The sequence below is a fragment of the Oryzias latipes genome, chromosome 9 (genome assembly GCF_053564925.1).
Source record: "Oryzias latipes strain Hd-rR chromosome 9, Olatipes_Hd-rR_3.1".
In the NCBI taxonomy this organism is placed as follows: Eukaryota; Metazoa; Chordata; class Actinopteri; order Beloniformes; family Adrianichthyidae; genus Oryzias; species Oryzias latipes.
In genome coordinates, this window is record NC_136245.1 from 7142712 (window position 1) to 7162237 (window position 19526).

At 38.1% G+C, this 19526-nt stretch overlaps 1 protein-coding gene across 6 annotated transcripts in view; it reads left to right on the top strand.

Annotated features, from left to right (window-relative positions):
• The window catches only part of zmat4a (zinc finger, matrin-type 4a), a 176944-nt gene that overhangs the window by 96658 nt on the left and 60760 nt on the right, over positions 1–19526 (top strand). For 4 of the 6 annotated variants that reach the window (XM_078952555.1, XM_078952556.1, XM_011479572.4 and 1 more), the window contains one exon: positions 19027–19257. The exons of the other annotated variants lie outside the window; for them this stretch is intronic. In XM_078952555.1, coding sequence (XP_078808681.1) covers positions 19027–19257 — 231 coding nt within the window. The remainder of the gene's footprint in view (positions 1–19026; positions 19258–19526) is intronic. 6 annotated transcript variants of the gene reach the window in all.

Here is a 19526-nt window from a genome sequence, read left to right on the forward strand (position 1 = left end):
ACATTTAAACATACATTTCACCAAATACATTTAAGCAATGATAATAATAAAACAATTTCCTTCACAGTCATATTTTTCTTCCCATTGACCATTACCAGTTATTATTGATATGATTTTTTTTGCTATTATCTTTTCCTATTTTTTACATTAAATTGTCTTAACCAATAAAGAAGTAAAGAGGAATTTTCTTAGAGTTAATCAGTTTACCAGTGTCCCCTGGAACTAAATTCTTTGCTGATTACAATCTGAAGAGAATTGGGTCTAGACTTCAAATCAACCATTTTCCTTTTTTAAAGGAAAGAGAAGAAAAAAATAATGAATTTGCTTGAAAATTTTTAACAAACTCAGATGCTGACTTGCTGCAGACGGACACATGTAGCTGGTTAGTCAAATGGTTTTTGGAAACCTAATATCTGTATATATTTTCACTTTGTGTCCTCAACCTGCCCTGCCTTCACTATCAGTTCTGAGGACTTTGTAAGCCATACTTTTCTTTCCAGACAACAACATTCCCCTTTCATTGAACTGCTTCTAAATCATACATGAGCAATGTGTGCCTGGGGTTGTAAATTGGAATGATGGGCTGCTGTGCCTTTAGAGAAAGATGAAGGGCCTTGTTTAAAAGCTTTTCATTCTTTTAAAAGGATACCTAAAATAGGCATACACCACTGTTATTGCAAAAGTTAGGACCCTTATATAAAGGAAACATTTATGAGAGACATTGAGGTGGTGAATTTTGCACTGATAAAATTTTAAAGCGTCTCGAATTCGTTTTTATCTGCATCAGCATCTGCGTCACACTAAACATTTAAACCAGCAGCATTATGTACACTTATGCTGGCAAGCTCAAGTAGCTCATAAATCAGAGAAGCTTTCCTGTATGTTATAAAGTCTAATCATCACACTTGCCTGAGCTCTGACTAGCCTCAGCTGTGGAGGCTCTGTCAGGGAGCTGTAGAAGCTAAGGGGCAGTCCAATCCTGGGATCTGCAACAATTCAGGCTTTTCTCAATGATAATGTGGATATAAGTCTTGTCATCTCCCCAACCTGAAGAAGAAAAAAGGATAAAAAGACAAACATGAGATCTAAAATATGCTGAGCCATTTAAAGTAGTCTCATCTGAACCTTTGGATGGATCACTGCCAACGGAATGTTTGGGAAAGAATATGTTTTTATGGAACTCAAACCACTGGCCTGTTGGCATCAGCATATCTGTGGTAGAAACTTTCTTTTATTTGGTATCAGTTGAGCAACATGGTTAGTAAAAAACAAAACAAAGAGCATCGTTTTTTTTAATATTTTTTAATTCTGTTGACCACTGGTTGTTAGATGCCTATCATGCTGCCGGTAGCATTTCCTGACAGATATGTCTCTTTTATGACTGTCCGAGCCTTTTTAACAGCGGATAACTCTATGATCGCAAGAATGTATGTTTTCCTCAACAACAGAGCTTCCCCCAACTGTAATATTAAATGACATACAAATAAAGAAGTTTTAGTGTTTTTTTCTTTTAACGTTTACTTTATTTCTAACTTGTATAATTTTGATGGAATATATTTTTATGAGGAGCAAAATATTCAAAGTTATTTAGGGTTTAAGTTGATTTATTCTCGAAAAATATTCCTGCCTGTATCCATATTTTTGTTTAAAAAAAGTTATTTTTTAAAAGTTAAAAAATTCAGTTTTAGTGTCTTAAAGGAGTATTGTATCTGTTCATCCCCCAATTTAAGATTTTTGTTTTATTTTGGCCCCTTGTGCGATTGAGTTTGACACCCCTGATCCAGTTCTTTTAAACAAGCAACATATCTTTTCCTCACGGACGTGTTACTTCTACTTTAGGGAAGCTCTTTTATTCTCCACTAGTTTACCCATATTAATGTCACTGGTTATCTGCATAAAAGACACCTGTGCACACTCTTGGTCTCCACCAAGACCAAATAGCTGTCAAAGGACACCAGGGACAAGATTGTAGACCTGAACAAGAATGGCAGTAAAATAATACTGCGGTTTTACACCTTGGTGAAATGTTCCCCCATCGTCATGCCTTTTGAAAGAAAACACACATTTTCTTTGTGTGTCTTTCTTGTGTCTCTAAGCTAGATAGTTAAACTGCACATGACAAACTACATTCCAGTTCCTTTGGAAATAGGTTGAAGAGGTGTTTATTGTTTCCAAAGCTTTCTTCCAAGTTAAGCAGAAAAATAGGCAAAATAGGCATTTTGCAGTTTTTTTTTATTGTATTGTGTTTTCGTGTATTTTTATCACTTAATCTTCTCAAGTCACTTAACTTTGTAATCATCAGCACAAAAATATGTGCTGAATGAGTAAAAAACACACATTGTAAGTGAAACAGTTGACAGTTGTTGCTGGTAAAGTAGTTTCCCATGTCCTTGTGGGACAAATACAAACTATTCTTTTGTCCTCCTTGACTAGAGGAATAAGAACAGAAGCATCCCAATGTTGTGATGGGTTTTTTTGCAGAGTGATTAATTATATATCTCTACTGCTCCCGTAAATATTACATTCCTCCACTAATATCTTGTTGTCTGAGAATGGGTTACAAAATGCGGTCCAAGTAAAGATGCAGACTTCCCGCTTCCCTGCCTGTCTTTTAGATTTTCCAGGAAGACACAGAGGCATTGCTAGACCAGCTTAATCTTTCAAGCATGTTTTAGATTTCCCATATGGACATGAACAATGATGCACAGCTATACTAATCTATTGAGCCTTAATATGTCACCCAGTTTATAAAACGTCAAGCAGATTTAAAGGCTTGGATGAATGCTAATGTTCTTTTAGTAAACACAGTGGTTGCTGTTCTTGAACCTGGGCACTTCAGATACAACTAAAAAGTAAGGGAATCAAACTGGATGGCATTGATTTAGTCTCCTTCAATAACCTTGGAGTCATTTTTGAAGAGCGCTTAACATTTTTTCTCACATTGATACATTTTCTAGAACTCCCATCTTTCATCTTCACAATATTTCTAAATCAACAACATCCTGTGTTGGAGTGACAAAGAGACATTAGTTAATGCAATAGTTACTTCAAGGCTAGAATGCTACATATCTTATGCCATTCTAAAACATCTCCAGAAAATCAAAAGGTTTTCTGACAAAGCTGCATATACTTTTAATTAAATTTGCTACAAAGCATCAGGTTTTGCCAACTTTAGCTTCTCTGTATGGACTGCTAGTTAAAAGCAAAATACTGTAGTTTTTTTGTTTGTTATTATTTTACTGACAAAGCTTTCCAGTGGTGCCAAGTTAACTGTAATTGCTGCAGGCATCAGTTGTACCTCATCAGTAGTACTTTTTTGTAACGTCATCTAGGAGTTTTGAGGTTGTTAAAGTCCCATTCCAATCATCTTATGACACATTCACAAATGCTGTTTTTAGGCATGAACATAAAACCTGTCATTTTCTAGGACATAGTTTCTGCAGAGCGGCAGTGGTTCATCAGTACCCCCCACCCCCCATAACTGAGTGTTGTTTGCACACTCTCCTGCTAGCTTACAGCCCCTCAACCACACAACCTAACATTAGCTGTGCAACAAAAATGTCCCCATCCAGCCGTACCGTTTTGAACCAGATGCTCAAACAGGGAAAATGAAGTGTACATGGATCTAGTTGGGATGCTCAGGACTCCTGAGTGGTGGTAGGCTGCTTTTCTGGAGCTGAGGGGCTCTCCGATGGATTGGGCCCTGAGCTGGGCCCCCTGGCGTGGTGGGAGGGCTATTTTTCTGGCTGGGTTGGAGCTTGCATTCTCCGTGCTCCTGTGCCCCCCTGCTACAACCCCCCACACCTCCACCCACAGCCCCCGTCTGGTTTTGCTGGAGGTTTCGTCCATTTCTTTCATTCAGAGGAAGTTTTCTTCACCACTTTTGCCTTTTGTTGCACTTACGAGGTTTACACTGAATGCCCTTTGATTAGATTAGATGAATGAATGATGTAATCTTTGGGCCATTATGTGGGCAATTATTAAAGACAATCTGACCATAGTGGAATGAACTGGACATAGATCATTTAAATTTCACAATCCATATTTATTTAGTTCGATTTGATGTTTTTCATCTTTTCTGAAGCCCCTTGAGATAACCTTGCTTGTGAAGTGGCACTTCAAAAATAAACTGTGTTAAATTGTGCAATAGACTAGTAGGGTGGGGGTTGTGGGTTCAAATCTACATTTGTCCCAAAGGCTAATTATGTGACCAATTGCCTCCCTGCTTCACCCTTGGCATTAGTGGGTTGGATTTGAGGGTTAAAGCACCAAATGGTTCCTGAGCACGCCTGTGTCTGCTGCTGACAATACGAGGAGAGCTAATTTCACACAACCAGCTGTGTGACAACTGATGGGACTTTAACATATACTGCTGCATGTCTTCTGGAGGTTGCATAGATCCATCTGATGGGTTTCATCTGTTGTTTCCAGAAGACCCTAAACAGCAAGAAAAAAAGCTATAGATTCTGATTTAATTGATCAGAAAAGCACATTAAGAAAACCTTGCATGCATTAGACTCCTAAAATCTTGCAAGAATAATCTGTACTGTATGCACAGCTTTTGTGCATGGAGTGTAAAACACAAAGGGTTTCATGCATCTGGCTCTTGTTTTTCTTGCTAGTTTTGAGTTTTAATCAGCCGGTACTGTTTCCTCAGGCCGACTGCAACCGGCTGGTATTACCGGTTACAGCTGCTCACTTTTAATCTCATTACAAATCTGCAGTTGTAAGAATAATAAGTAAAGGTCAAGGTGGTAACAGTGTAAAAAAAAATTGCAGCAAACCCGTTTTTGGTGTTTTTGATTGTTTTTCATCCTGAGATGTTGGGGGGAAGCACCCATGTTGAGAGCTCAGCTTGCAGTCTTGTTTACTGCAGCTTGTTTTGCTCCTTGTGTGATCATGTCATTTGTATGCACTTCACAGCTTTGAGTCCGACTTTGGGCTCTCACTACAACATTTCATTATGTTTGCTAAAAGCTTTCTGTTGACTGATAAGAGCCTGCATTTTAATACTTGTATTATCTGAGCTCATGGATTGTTGGGCCGCGTGGAATTTACCCTGTGTTATTGCAATCTCCGCCGCTGCTTAAAGCAGCACTGTGGAAACAGCAGGTTGTCACACAAATCTCATTTTTGAAGTGATGTTTGAGTAAAAACCGAGGATTAAGACACACAAGGAATTGGTTCCTTTTACTGCTGCAGTCTTGGAACATAATTTGCACATTAAAGTCAAGGGTGGGAGATTTTTTATTTTTTTTTTTATTTTTAAAAGCCAAGGGGAACATTGGAAAGCCCTTGAGTGAAATACGTTTAGTCAAACATGATGCCGGTTCTGAAATTCTGATTCAAAGTTAAAATCTTGCACCGCTGCAATAGATCCTCTGCTACTGCAATGTTTTACCTTTGTTGCTTCATGTGCTGCATTCACATTCTGACATCCACCTGTAGGCTCTGTTTTTTTCTGCATTGATTTCCCTCTCTCCAAAAACCTGTTTTGGCCTAGTGAAATGTTTAAGCCCTCAGGCAGTGACAGAAACAGAGCTTGATACCAAACTGGAAATGTTGTCAGTTTTCACTGCAGTTTTTTTTTTTTTTTTGCTTTGTAACTCAAAAAGGAAACTTTACATTTTTGGGATCCTTGATGAAACACATCTTTACAAAAGTATGATTGAGACCAGCTTCACTTCGGTAGCCTTTTGTTTATTTTTGCCCATGTCTTGTTGCAAAAATAACATATTTTATGAGACAGCATATAAACACTGCAGAATTTGATCATTGCAGTGGAGGAACAATTATAAGACAGTATGACCTTTGGGGCAGAATTGTGCCTTAAAAAAACCAAAACAATTTTCTTTGTGTGGAGGGAACTTCAGAGTTTTTCCTTTCCCACTCTACTTTAAAATGACTCCGATTGCAACCTGTGATGTGGTGTTCAGACTCTGCACAGCTCTGTTTCTTCTTGTTTCCAAATGTCAGTGACACACAACCATTAAGGATGCCATCTGTGGCAAATGGCTCAGAACAGAAGCAGCACATCTCAGCCAAAACGACCTGAACAACTATCAATTACTCTGACACCCAGTAAACTTCAGCAACAACACAGACCTCTTTTTCACCTATAACAGAAAATACAGTATACACTTTGTCTATAAGTACTTCTGTACATAAAACTCCTAGTTTATCAATAAAATGTTAATTGTGCTTCTGTTTAGTAAATACCCCATACTCAAGCTAAAAGAATAGCACTAAAAACTTAAAATAAACCTTTCTGTGGTAAATCAGACTCTCTCTGTTGTTCAGGAACTCACTTTGGACAAAAACAGATGATGTCAGGAAGATAAATCCAAGACACCCTGCAGGCCTGGACTATTGATTTCTACATAAGTAACGGCAGCGGACTGGTCGACATCATCTCTTGAGCTCTCTGACTTTTGGGACCAATTCTTGTTTCTGCCTGCAAGCAAAATGCATTTAATCCTAAAAAATCTAGTTCCCATAGAATTGATAGTGGTGATTTACAACTTTAATACTGTTTGAAGTTTTCATCAAACAAAGATTGCAATAATCTGTATCTTTTTCTGTCTTCTGTGAGCTTAGAAACAATCTTATTTAAGCAGAACTAACATGCATCTGTTTGCCATTTCAGTCAAACCTAATTCTGTTGCAATATTTTGCACTAGATGAGATTCTTTTTCAAATGTCAGGTACATGAAGGTATACAAATTGCATATTTCCATGTTCTGGCCTACAAGCACAACATTAGATGATCATTACACAATAACAAATCTATAAACATTTGTAGGCTTGTGGGGAATCTGCTTTACTTTACTTAGTACCCAGTTTTTGGGCTTTACTTTTGACCTCAAAACTTTGGAAAATAGTTCAACTTTAAGAATCTTAGCAATAAATTTAGTTTTCCTGTTATTCTAAACTAGCTATTGATTCTCTGTTTTTCATTTGAGCTACAATTTTTCTTCCAGTTTCATACATAAGAAGTGCTTTTGTACTGTGCTGCAGCTAATGCAAAACAATGAAAACACAGTGTTGTAGCAAACAGTTCTCTGGACCTAATTTCATTTTTCTGATATGTCATCACATTAGTCTTTATGAGAAGCATTGCATGCTTGAGTGTTTTAGCATTTGTGTTTTACAATGCATGTTGTTATATTAATCATAGCTGCATGCTGTCACAATGCTGCTCTGCCACCTTTTTTATTTCCCCTTCAATAATTTAATCACCAGTTTTAATTAACCAGCTGTTATTGCCGCCACACATCTTTTGCACCGACTGAGTAACATTTATTGTGAGTGGCTGATTCATTCACAAAGTATTGCTTTCTACAGTGAAGTCCATATCTATTCAAATTCTAGTTGAATGTGAAAAAAGTGCAAAACATCTATGAAAGTGTTTTTGATGGACCTTTGTTGTCCTTAATTGAGAAGATCAGGATGAATACATCGGAGAGATTTAGTGGTTCATGTTAGATGTTTCCTCTCCACAATATTTCTAATGCCCTAGTCCACATGTGTCAAAGTCAAGGCCCGCGGGCCAAATGTTGCCCACCATGTCACTGTATGTAGCCCTCGAAAGCATTAAAGTTTGTAATCTCTTAAAATAAAAACTGGTGTGTATTTATTCATATCTAGGGGGGAATCTAACTTGAAATATCGGATTGGGCAACTGTACATTAGAACTTAAACACTGTCCATATAACCTAACCTGTCAGAATCAAATGTAAAAGGATTTATGTTAGAGTAACAAGCAAACATATGTTTTCTATGCAGCTGTAATTGTCACTTTAAAAAGTTATAATAAATAAATAATGAGTTATTTAACATTAAGGAGTAGTTACATTCATTTTTTATTATATTTAGTTACATGTATAAGTTATATCTGGCCCTTTGAGGACAACCACTATGCTGACGAGGCCCTCGGTGAAAATGAGTTTGACACCACTGCCTTAGTCAAATGCATCTGTACGGGGGTTGACCTGTACGGGTGCTGCAGGGTTTTGGGGTTGTCATGGACTGTGGAGGGTCATAGAGAGGTGCAGGTGCAATTTAAAGGGAGCACAGGTGTGTCTTTCAGGTGATGGTGTCTGTCAGATAAATGCATCTAGACATTAAAGAAAAACACAATTATAAACAACAAACCACAACAAGAATCAAGTTTCTCATGCACGAGGGAGAAGAAGCCAGTGTGACAGAAGACAACCAACACGCTGCTCTTCTCAAAGGTCTGCCTCTCCCTGTGCACCTTTTATTAAGAACACAAGTGGGAGGTAACAATTCAAGACAAAGACAAAAAGTTCATCAGGGGGTGTCGTCAAATGACCCTTTTGGTTGGATTCTAACTTCAAACAGTATCCCTTATCAGCTCAGGACAGTGTGTCGTAAACCCCCCTGTTCCTGGCTGGGCATGAGAAGCAGATGACCAAACACACAGAACTGTTTTCAGAAGAGGTAAAAAGGTCAATCTGAGTTAACATTTAAAGAAATACATTTAAACAATGATAATAATAAAACAAATTCCTTCACAGTGTCGTACCGTGCTCTAACTCCCCACTCATTAATGAGGTGCACTCACTGACTTCTTTCTGGCCAAGCATTGTTATTATTGTAAAGACGGCAACTCGTTTAGTGTAGTGTAGTGGTGTCAGACTGTATTTTTTTTTATGTGATACTATTAATGTGGGGAGTTTTCGTAGTCATAGTGACATTTGTTTTAGCTGTATCAGTTTGTGATTTCACGTGTCGCAAACAAGCCTGGGAGTTACAGGTATTGTAAAAATTTGAACGCTACTTCTAACGTGGCTAACATGTAGTATGTCACAAACAAGCTCTAGAGTTTCTGTGAACACAGTTTTTAAAGTCTGACTAACAGTCAGAGGTTGTTTTTTTTCTGTCTGACTAAAGTTTGACTAACAGACTTTTCTCTGCCTCTTTTGTTTCAATGCGCCTTATGATGAGGTGCAAAATCTAGTGTGGAAAACACTTTACATGCCATCTGTGATGCAGGTCTAGCCTCATAGGACGCTAGTATAAGAAACAGCATCTCCAACATAAAAATGAAATTCTTTGTTACAAGTTTGTTTGTATGCTTCTGCATTCTTATACGGTATGATAGCAAACTTTCATTAACACAGAGAATAACATTAAAAAAGGACTGTGGTTGGATAACAGCAGAGGGAGTGTTAACATCAACCTTGAGAGCTAACAAAGACAGATATCCACAATTTATTTTATTACAGGTTTGTAAATAGTTTCCAATAGTGTGCATTTAATCTTAACCCTTGTGCTATCCTAGGCACTTTGACATTGGGAGTTGTGTCATCTAGACCCACTAGACAGTGCGCTAAACCTTTTTTCTTCAATGATTTCTGATCTTCACTGGTGTCCATGGATTACATGAAATCCTCTTCACCTTTATCCACCTTTGTCATGGTAAGGACAACACGTTAATGTAAGGCTGGGGTCATGGGATAGCACAAGGGTTAAAGGTGTACAGATATTTCAGGCCTAAACCGGCTGGTCTGTGACAGATGCACAAGAGCTGAAAAAGCATAAAGTTAAAAAAATGCACCTCTCAACTTGCTTTTTTCTTGGTAAAGCACAAACAAATGCTGCTGTATAATTCATGAAATGTTTTTGCATCACTGTGGAAATAGAGCTGTTTATGCGAAGCTGCCTTTTGAAGTGTAGCTTATCTGTTGACAAGGGTGTGCATCTTCCAGAAAAAAACAACAATCACTAATTGATCTGAAATGACTTTGCAAAGGCCTTAGTTGAAGGATGGGACCAAATGAGTCACTTTAAAGAAGTGTGAAATTATTTTAATGCTGTGGCCCATGCCATACAGCATCATAAAGCTTTTATATTTAAATGACGTGGCGACAAGAGGACCCCCAATTACATTCGCAATATTGTTATTTGTTTTTTGGCTTTTCCCTCCAGAGGTCGCCACAGCAACCATCTAATCCCTATTGTAATCAAAATTATTATTATGATGTTATCGTCCTCCACACCAACTATCCTCATGTCCTCCTTAACTACATGCATAAACTTCCTCTTAGGTCTTCCCTTTGATGCATCAGTTCCTGGTCCTTTTCATCCTCGTCACCCCCAAACCAACAACTCTCACCACAGTCTTCCACTCAGTGCTCTCCAACATGTTCCCCGTTTTTCCCCATGTTCATCAGCTTTTCAAAATTCTCCTTACATATTTCTGTCACACTTTCCGTCACACTTGCAAAAATTCTAAAAGAAAAAAAAAACTTAAAGCAGAAAAAAAAAATGTGAAACAGCTATTAGAAAGTAATAAGAAGCATTGTTGCTATATTTTATCTATGTACAACAATTAATTGGCATTAACCTTTGTGGCCTCCTAAAACAAAATAACAGATAAAAAAAAAAAAACACACATAGATGCAGTGTACATATTAACACTTATCTATATATTTAAACATATGTGCACTGTCTCTGTAACAATTTAAACATTAGAAATACAATATGAATATGTAGAATGTCGTGTGATGTGCGGTAAAAAAGGAGCAGCAGTATTTCATTAGAAATTCCCGTCTGGGCGGGACTGTTGGCATGGAGTAAGCCGCCCCTACTTCATGTCATCCATCTGTTTATACACTATCGCTAGCTTTCAGACCCTCAAAACGCCAACCCAACATTCAATTCCGAGCAATATTAGAGCTGTACAGTTTTGAGTCAGAAGGTAGCTGGGACGAGGAAAATGAAGACCTACATGGATCTATTTGTCTATAAGTGTATCTGAATAACGCGGAGCAGGGAGCTTGTGGCTTGCTGTTGTAGCTTGTACATCACAGCTACAAGATTTTTTCAAAATGCGTTTTTACTGCTGCATCAGATTTATCACAATTTGTAAAAAGAGATACTCAGAAATTAAACTTTGAGGTTAAATTTCTTAATATATGTCCCACATCATCAGACAAATGCCAAAAAAACATGGTAAATGTTTTTGTTTTGTTTTTTTTCAATTTAGCTGTAGATAACATTGAAACAATACACAGCACTCTTCTCTCACTTTGACTTTTATGGTAAAAAGACATGACAGTCTAATCTTCAGAATACTTTGATATCATGTTTTTAAGATTTTAAAATCAGATGGAAGCTGGCATCAGATTTAACTTTTTCAGTCAAAGTAAATATTTGTACATCGTTTTGGTTTTACTGCCTGGTTACAGAAACATTTGAATGGTCATGTTTCCTTTTCTATTCATAACAACTTTGACTGGTCTCAGATAGTTTTTCTTTTCTTTTTTTGAGTGGTACTTGGTACTAGGATGACTGAACATGAGTCTCTTCATATTTTCCCACCTAATCACTCATCTTGCCTCAGAATTTGGCAGGAAACAGTTTTCTTGATTGGATACTGTATCCTGAGGTAGACCTTGAGGCCACCGTCTGCTTAGCAGATAAAAATTTGGGAAGAGAATGAATTGCACCAGTTTAGAGAACCTGTCAGTAACATTGAGAATAATTAGTGTCTCCATCGGAATCTTGGTGACCTGTGACAAAATTCAAAACAATTTGGGATCAATCCGTGTAGGCAACTGGGATTGACGAGAGCACAATGAAGGCAGACTGACACATACTCTTAGCCATCTGCTTAAAGTGAAGACGACCGGATTTTTAAAAAAACAAAAATCAGAGTTGTGAGAGAGGCTCAGCAGGTGGCACCGTAGCGGTGAGGCGTGACACCAGTAAAGCAGTCGAGATCTGAGAGGATCTGGAACATGCAAACAGCCCGCTGGACATGAATCTGGAACAGAAACTTTAAGCATGACCTGATTGTTCCCACCCTCCAGGTCTACAACAGTGTATCGAATCAGGCAGGGCAGAGGAAGGATCAGGGGCCTCGGAGTTGTTAATGCAAATGGAACCGGGCCCTGGATTTAAGATTTTTACTTTCTGCCTTAAAGACAAGTGATAAATACAAACTGTTAAAAAAAAGTAGTAAACTTGACTGACTTGAGAGGTAAGCATTCTAGATTTTTGTGACCTGTGAAAATAAAAAAATGATTTTTAGTTCCTTCAAGACAGTGGCATCACTCCTTTAGGGCCATTGTTATGGCATGCCTGTTTGGTCCAACATCAGGATTGAGGTTTGCTGGAGAGGGACAAAGGGAGAAGAACCCACAGGCATGAATCTCATAAGAGACTGACCTTTGAAATGGGATGACTTAGAACCTTCTACTGGAAGCGATCCGTTTTGAATATGAACTGCTCAAGGTCAAAACGTGAAAGGAAGATGGAACCTGACTGCAGTCTTTTATAAATCACTAAACAAATATTGGGAAACCACAAAAACTGTCTGCAAGTTTCTGAAACCGTCTCCCCAGTAAACAGCCTTTCTAAGGGTTGGGTAAAGCACTAGTAAAGAAATAAATAAAAAATAGAGATAGAGATAGATAACACATGTTAATGGAGATTAACATGAATCTGCCTTCAGTGTAACTGAAAATTGTAGATTAACACTGAAGACATCAAAACTATGAATTAACACATGTGGAATTATATACATAACAAAAAAAGTGTGAAACAACAGAAAATATGTCTTATTGTAGGTTCTTCATAGTAGCCACCTTTTGATTTGATTACTGCTTTGCACACTCTTGGCATTCTCTTGTGTGCTTTGCCCTGGCAGGCAGGGACCTATAATGTTATGACTCTGTATTATGGACTTTCTCCCCATCTTAACCCCTTATCCCCCATCTCTAACATCCCACTCTATCGGTGGATAGAGTGTATATTGACATCTGAATAAAAGTTAAATCCAATAATCCCTGCAGCAGGGGTGTTGTTAAAGTGTGTTCAAAGATAGAAAAAGCGACAAAAAGCACAGGTCCGGAACTTACTATGCGATGGCATAAGCTTGGAATATAGGAAAAAGGGTGGTTAGCCATGTAAAAGCCAACGCACAGAGCTAATTGACAATTTGGAGGTTAAAAATCTTTGGAGGTTAAAAAAAGTCTAGAAAAAATAAAAGCATTGGCAACATGAATACTGAACTTGCAAGATAAGGCTGTGAGGTACAGATAGAACCCCAACGAGCCGGCAATTACGAAAGCGTAAAGACGAAGAACAAATACAGATCATCTTAGGTGGCTTGCTGGATGCTGATTGCTCAGGGAGACATAAAGCAAATCAGAAGGGTGAAAAAAGGACTTGAAGCGGACAAGAGTTATTGGAAAAATTAACTGCAGTTTAAAAACAAAACAGTAACATGTTAGCAACCAAAACACTGACGTATGCTATCATGTATGAGAAGGGGAGAAATCCAATGAAAGGTGCACAGAGAGGAAGGGCAACCCCCTCCCCCCTTTTTTTTTTTAAAGTTACTAGCAGCAGGTGTCAAATTCCAGGTCTTAAGGGCCAGTGTCCTGTGTGTTCCCAACTAACCTGGCCTTTGTAGCTTTTTATTGGCAGAGTACACCTAATCCAGGGAAATTAGAAATACCAGCGTGATACCAGCCTTCTGGAGTTTGACACCCTTTGCGTTCCTAAAGGCATGACTTGCAGCCACTCTGACTCTTCTGTCTTTGTCCTTCTTTCTGTCTAAGAGTGGAGAGGCACATGTCCACATCTTCCACACATCTAAACTTAGATGATTTTAATTTTTAAACATATTATAATACACAAGACAGCTTCAGCTAATAAGATCAAACAGCTGTCCGCTTATTGAAAAAGCTGCCATTTTGATTTCAAGCATTGATACTGCATGTTAACGTGTCCCTAGGATTACATTTTCAGCTACTGAAACTCTATAACCATTCACACAAATAATGTAATTCCAGCAGATTCCAGTGGAGAAAAGCAGCCTTGCGCTGAAGTGTTACACCATACAGCAGTGAAGTGCTCACGCAATCCACGTAAATTAGTTGGTTCTGTTGGAAAAAAATGCTGCTCCGAGTCGTTTTTCAATACTTTGTAGGGTGTTTCATATTGGTGCAAAACCACTTTTCTCTGTGTCAGAATCAGCTGATTTATGTTGATGATGTGAAGATCAAAGATTTGCGGTATCTCAGAGAGCATTGTGGTTTTTAAATGTCACTGGGGACAGCTCCAGTGTCAAAGGGTTAACCTCCTGGTATCCTTCATGTTCTCAGGGTATGAAAGTGTAAAAAAGCATTTAAGTATTATTTTTTTTAAATTTGTTTTAGACAAGGAATTAATAGTCAACAAGCTGTACATGATCTATAGGCCAGTGTTTTTCAACCTTTTTTGAGCCACGGCACACTTCAACCTCGACAAAAATCCCGCGGCACACCGGCATTCAAAAAAAAAAAAGAAAAAAGGAGAAACTCGGTCTGTATTGATCCACAGTCCCTTCATGATCTCACATGCATTTTTGTGATAATTGTGGCAGAAAAAATGGTGGCAGCTGTTTTTTAAAGATGTAATAAAAGTTAAGTTAAAAGATTTAAAAACTGTTTGATTTGTGGTCGTTGTGGTTTCACGACGTTAAGAGGAGATAGTCGTGCACCCAGACGCTCACACTGTCACTTTAATAACCAAATGCATCATGGGAGATGTAATTCAATTATCCGCCGAACGCAGACAGACTAGCGTCTCTGAGCTTCATTGTTTTGTTCACTTTTTCCACAGTTCGACATCGGATTCTGTGGAAAGCTACACCGCTAAAGACGAGCTTTAGCTGGTATTTTTCTTAGAACTGAGAGACTTTTTCAGCAGAATTCAGAACAAGGAAGTGAAGACTTTAACCACTTCTGATTGGTCAGACTGATGACATGTGATTAAGATCCCAAGAATGATTGGTGGAGACAGTTAAAGGGGCGGAACATTTCCTAACATAGCTAAAGCTGTGGCTAAATCGCGGTATCGTCATCCTTATCAAAATGTATTTAATAGAATCAAATAAACACAAAGAAAAAAGTATTTTATGATCTTTCATATTCCCAATTTCTTAGTGTTTTATCGGGGCCTGTTGGGATGAACAAAGAACTGAAATCCTGGAGATGGGAAATGTTTTTAGATCAGTTAATGAGGGCAATTTCCCAAGGCACACTTGACCATCTCCCACGGCACACTAGTGTGCCGCGGCACACTGGTTGAAAAACACTGCTATGGGCAACAAAGACTTGAGCACAGTCTACTTAACATTTGTCAAGTTTATTTACAAATGTATCAGTCGTCACAAATTTGTATTTAACAAGAATATTTCACTTCACTTGTCCTGACATGGAAAAAATAAAATAGATCCCGTTCCCACAAAATAATATCTCGATCCCACAAAATAATTAAGTTGTGTGAACTATATATTATCTTGTTCCCACAAAATAATATTCCGTTCCCACGACATAATTAATTTGTGCGAACGAGATAATTATTTACGTCATAAGTCATTCATAAACACGGATTGCTGCTTCGCCTACCGGCTAGCTTTATAAACACAGATGTGAACAAAATTTGGATGTGTAGCAGATACCTTCACATTTCTGTCTGTGTGTGTCTAATTACATTGCATTGAAGACAGAGGATGTTTAGAGATCAGCTTTATTTATTTTAAAAAGTACAAAAGCATAGGTAATCACGTTTTCATGTCTGGGTTCATTCACATCCTGGTACGGTCTCCGTCCATTCGGCTGCAAAAGCCGCTTTCTGCTGTAACTTCCGTGTCCCTGTGACCCACATTCTTTCAAGAGGGGAAAAATAAAAACAATAATGATATAGTATTGTCTCGATGAAGATCAGAAGAATATCATAAGATTTAGGATGCCCAAGCTTCCTGCTTCGTCTACCGGACTTAGCTTCATAAACACGGATGTGCACAATAGTTGGATTCACAGCAGATACTTTCACATTTCTTTCTGTGTGTGTCTCATTACATTGCATGGAAGGCACAGAGGATGTTTAGAGATCAGATTTATTTATTTTAAAAAGCTCTACAAAAGCATCATACTTGTTAGAAGTCGCTTTACATCCAAAGGCTAGTAGGCTACATGCTACATAGCCTATCATTTGTCCTATTGTCTATGAACGCATCACAGTTACAGGGCCACGGTGATTGGTCGACATGTATTATGGGATATGTGTGATGCATGGTGGGATATGTAGCATGTAGCCTTTGGATGTTAATAAATAGACAATAATAAAAAGGATCATTCTTGTTTTTATTTTCCCCCTCTTGAACGAATGTGGGTCACAGAGACACGGCCGTAGGGGCAGAAAGTGGCTTTTGCAGCAGGACAGAGACCGTACCGGGATGTGAATGAACCCAACATGAAAACGTGATTACCGATGCTTTTGTGCTTTTTAAAATAAATACATTTGATCTCTAAACATCATCCATGTCTTCCATGCAATGTAATGAGACACGCACACAGACAGAATGTGAAGGCATTCGGGCAGCTGGCTGGCCGGTAGACATTTTTCTTTTTCTTTTTCCTTTCTTGAACGAATGTGGGTCACAGGGACACGGAAATACAGCTAAAAGTGGCTTTTGAGGCAGGACGGAGAGCATATCTATGTTTATGAATGACTTATAACGTTAATAATTATTTCGTTCGCACAAACTAATTATTGTGAGGGAACGAAATATTATTTCATGGGAACGGAATATTAATTTGTGGGAACAAGATATATTTTATTTTTTCCATGTCAGGACACGGGCTCCGTACTCACTAAATAGGAAATAGGGGGGGATGGAAATTTGAAGCTCATGTGGTGATTTCATTCAATATTTTCTCTATTTGCAATGTAAACCAGCAGGATAAAGACAATTAATTCTCTTGAGAAGCTATAACCTCTGATTTCAGACTAAAACAATACTGTGGGTCCTCAGCAAATGGTCTCATCGCTCATGCTCAATAGCATCTATTTAATTTTGTGGGATGTAGTGTATCTTTGTGGATTTCATTATACTAGTTGTATAAAAACTTTAGGATGAAGATCCACAAAAGCATTTTCAGAGTCTAAAGTGTCCTTTGCTCTGCTGCTGCCTCATCGAGCAGAAACCATCAGCCTCTTGGTGATAGTAACTGCCTAATTCTGAACTAAGCTGAGCCTTCTTTGAAAGCACAGAGCAGTGTTAAACAATATGATTTAATGATGTATTAAACAGAGGAGAAAGGCTTTTATTCCTTTATGCACCTTCTGGCTTATCAGAGATACCAGACAGTCAGCTGCAATAACACAGCTTTATTGATGAAACAACTATTATTGATTAATCAGGTTTTTGTTTTGTTTTTTACAAAAAAAAAGAAAGACATAAAGCCAAGAGGACCCTTCTTTTAGTGCAAAATTACATCATTAGAAAGGCCAATGACGTTCAGATAAAGGAATGCAACATGCCATTAAAGAAAACTATATACTTTGGTCAAAAAACATTTCTTTCTATGAATTGCTATCCTTTGAACTTAGATAACTGTTTGCAACTGAATCACAGAATCACCTTCTACTCACCATTTTAGCAATACAATAGTAAACATTATTATTTTTTGTTCTTCAAGTCCTGTATAAGATACCAGCTAAAATAGAAGTCCAACTGTATGCACATGGAGCCCAAAGCATGACTAAACTCAATGCACATAACAATTCACTGCAAGTATTATGATAGACAACCCTTTGCTCCCTTTGTAGTCTAAATACACTATATTACCAAAATAATTTGCTCACTTGCCTTGACTCACATAGGAACTGAGGTGCCACCCGATACCTACAAGTCCCCCATGCAATTATTTAATGCTGCATGTGAGGACTTTGCAGAACACTTCATGGGTAAAATCAATGCTATAACAACTAATATTTCGAATAAACCAGATGAACATTTCAGGAATTATTGAAATGATGAGAACTAAACTGTATAATATTATAGTTAGAAAATGTTTCTTTTCTCCTTAAAGCAGTATCAACCTCCTTATCAAATATCCATCTTCAAACAGTTTCTTCTAATTTTTTGCGCGCTTTCTTTGCACCTCAACCAGGAAATTGTTTGCTCCTTTTGTGCAGCAGTCTTCTCTATATCATCCCTTTTCTTTCTTCATTCTCGGAAAGGTTTAGGATCCTTCCCAAAATCTCTTGGGGGGGAAAATGACCGTCTTTGTGCCTATAAATAGGGTTGTTAGGGACTTGGATCCATGATTATTCTGTCACTTTTCTTTAGTAAGGCATTAGTTCTTTATAGCTCCATGAATGTTGTTAAGTTGACCTTTGACCTTTTTATCATAGTCAGAAAAGGGATTACATTGAGTCTGACAATGCGCATTTGGTCTATTTGTAAGAGCAGCTGACTTACAAATACAAAGGCTTATGTAAGCCAAGTGCTATCTGCAAAAGTTCCATATATCTCGCCCCTTGTATTTCTCAACTGAGCTGCTGTTTTTAAAATGTTGACTAGTGTAATGGGACGTAATGGGACAACACTAAATGTTAACTTGGGTAGAGCTGAGCGCTGATCTGTTACACTGACCAAGCTGATAGGCCATTTTGCACAGAGGAGGCAGGCCAATCCTCATTTGGTCTATTTAATTTTCATCCATGCATGAAAGCGCAATTGGGCAGCCCGAGAAGAGTAGGCTCTTTTTTTTGTTTGCCAAGAAGAATTTAGCTCGTCTTTGTCAGGCAATAAATGGGCATAACAGCTTGTTATTTAAGGCCTTTGCCAGCAGACGAACGGCTAGCACTATATTGATACTGACCAAAGCTAATTACATTGCTTTGTGTCTAAGTTGGAATATTTTCAGCACAGTTCACGCTAGTATTATCTTTGTTTTTGTTTTTACAAATACTTCTTATATAACAGGTATTTCATAGGTTTTCTGTGCATATAATTTATGACTTTCTTGACTTTTTTTTTCTTTTCTATCTCCCTTTGTGAAGTAGGTTTCATAGTTGCCACACCCATAGGTTTCTGTACCAACAGATAAACAAAAAAATATTACTTTTACTTTGCAGATGATAAAACCTCAAAGAAAACTATGCAGTAAAGTTTAAATAACTGATGCTGTATGTTTCTGTTTTACATTTCCTCAGAGGCTTCTCCCAATCCTAGTCCGTATCCTAAGAGCTCTCCAGAAACATCTCCCATGACCTCCCCGCGGCAGCGCAGAGACTCAGATCGCTACTGTCAACTATGCAACGCCTGGTTCAACAATCCTGGCATGGCTCAACAACATTACGATGGCAAGAAGCACAAGAAAAACGCAGCCAGAGCAGATCTGTTGGAACAGCTAGGCAAAACCCTGGACATGGGAGAGATGAAAGGTACGAAGGATCGTTTTAGGAATTGACTTAAGCAATCATTTGCTCAGAATTTTGCAGCTTTTTGTTGTTGAAGATTTCAGTGACTTTAGGGAGTGACTGTATGCAGCCAATATGGGGGTACAAGCCATTGCTATCATGTCTAGGTCTGAATGCAGAGGATTGTGTCAGGAAGAGCATTCAATGTCCTTTTCAAAGAAAAGGAATGACAGGAGTTTAGGACTCAGAGTAGGAACTTTAAATGTCTAGACTTTGAAAGCTGTTCAATGCAG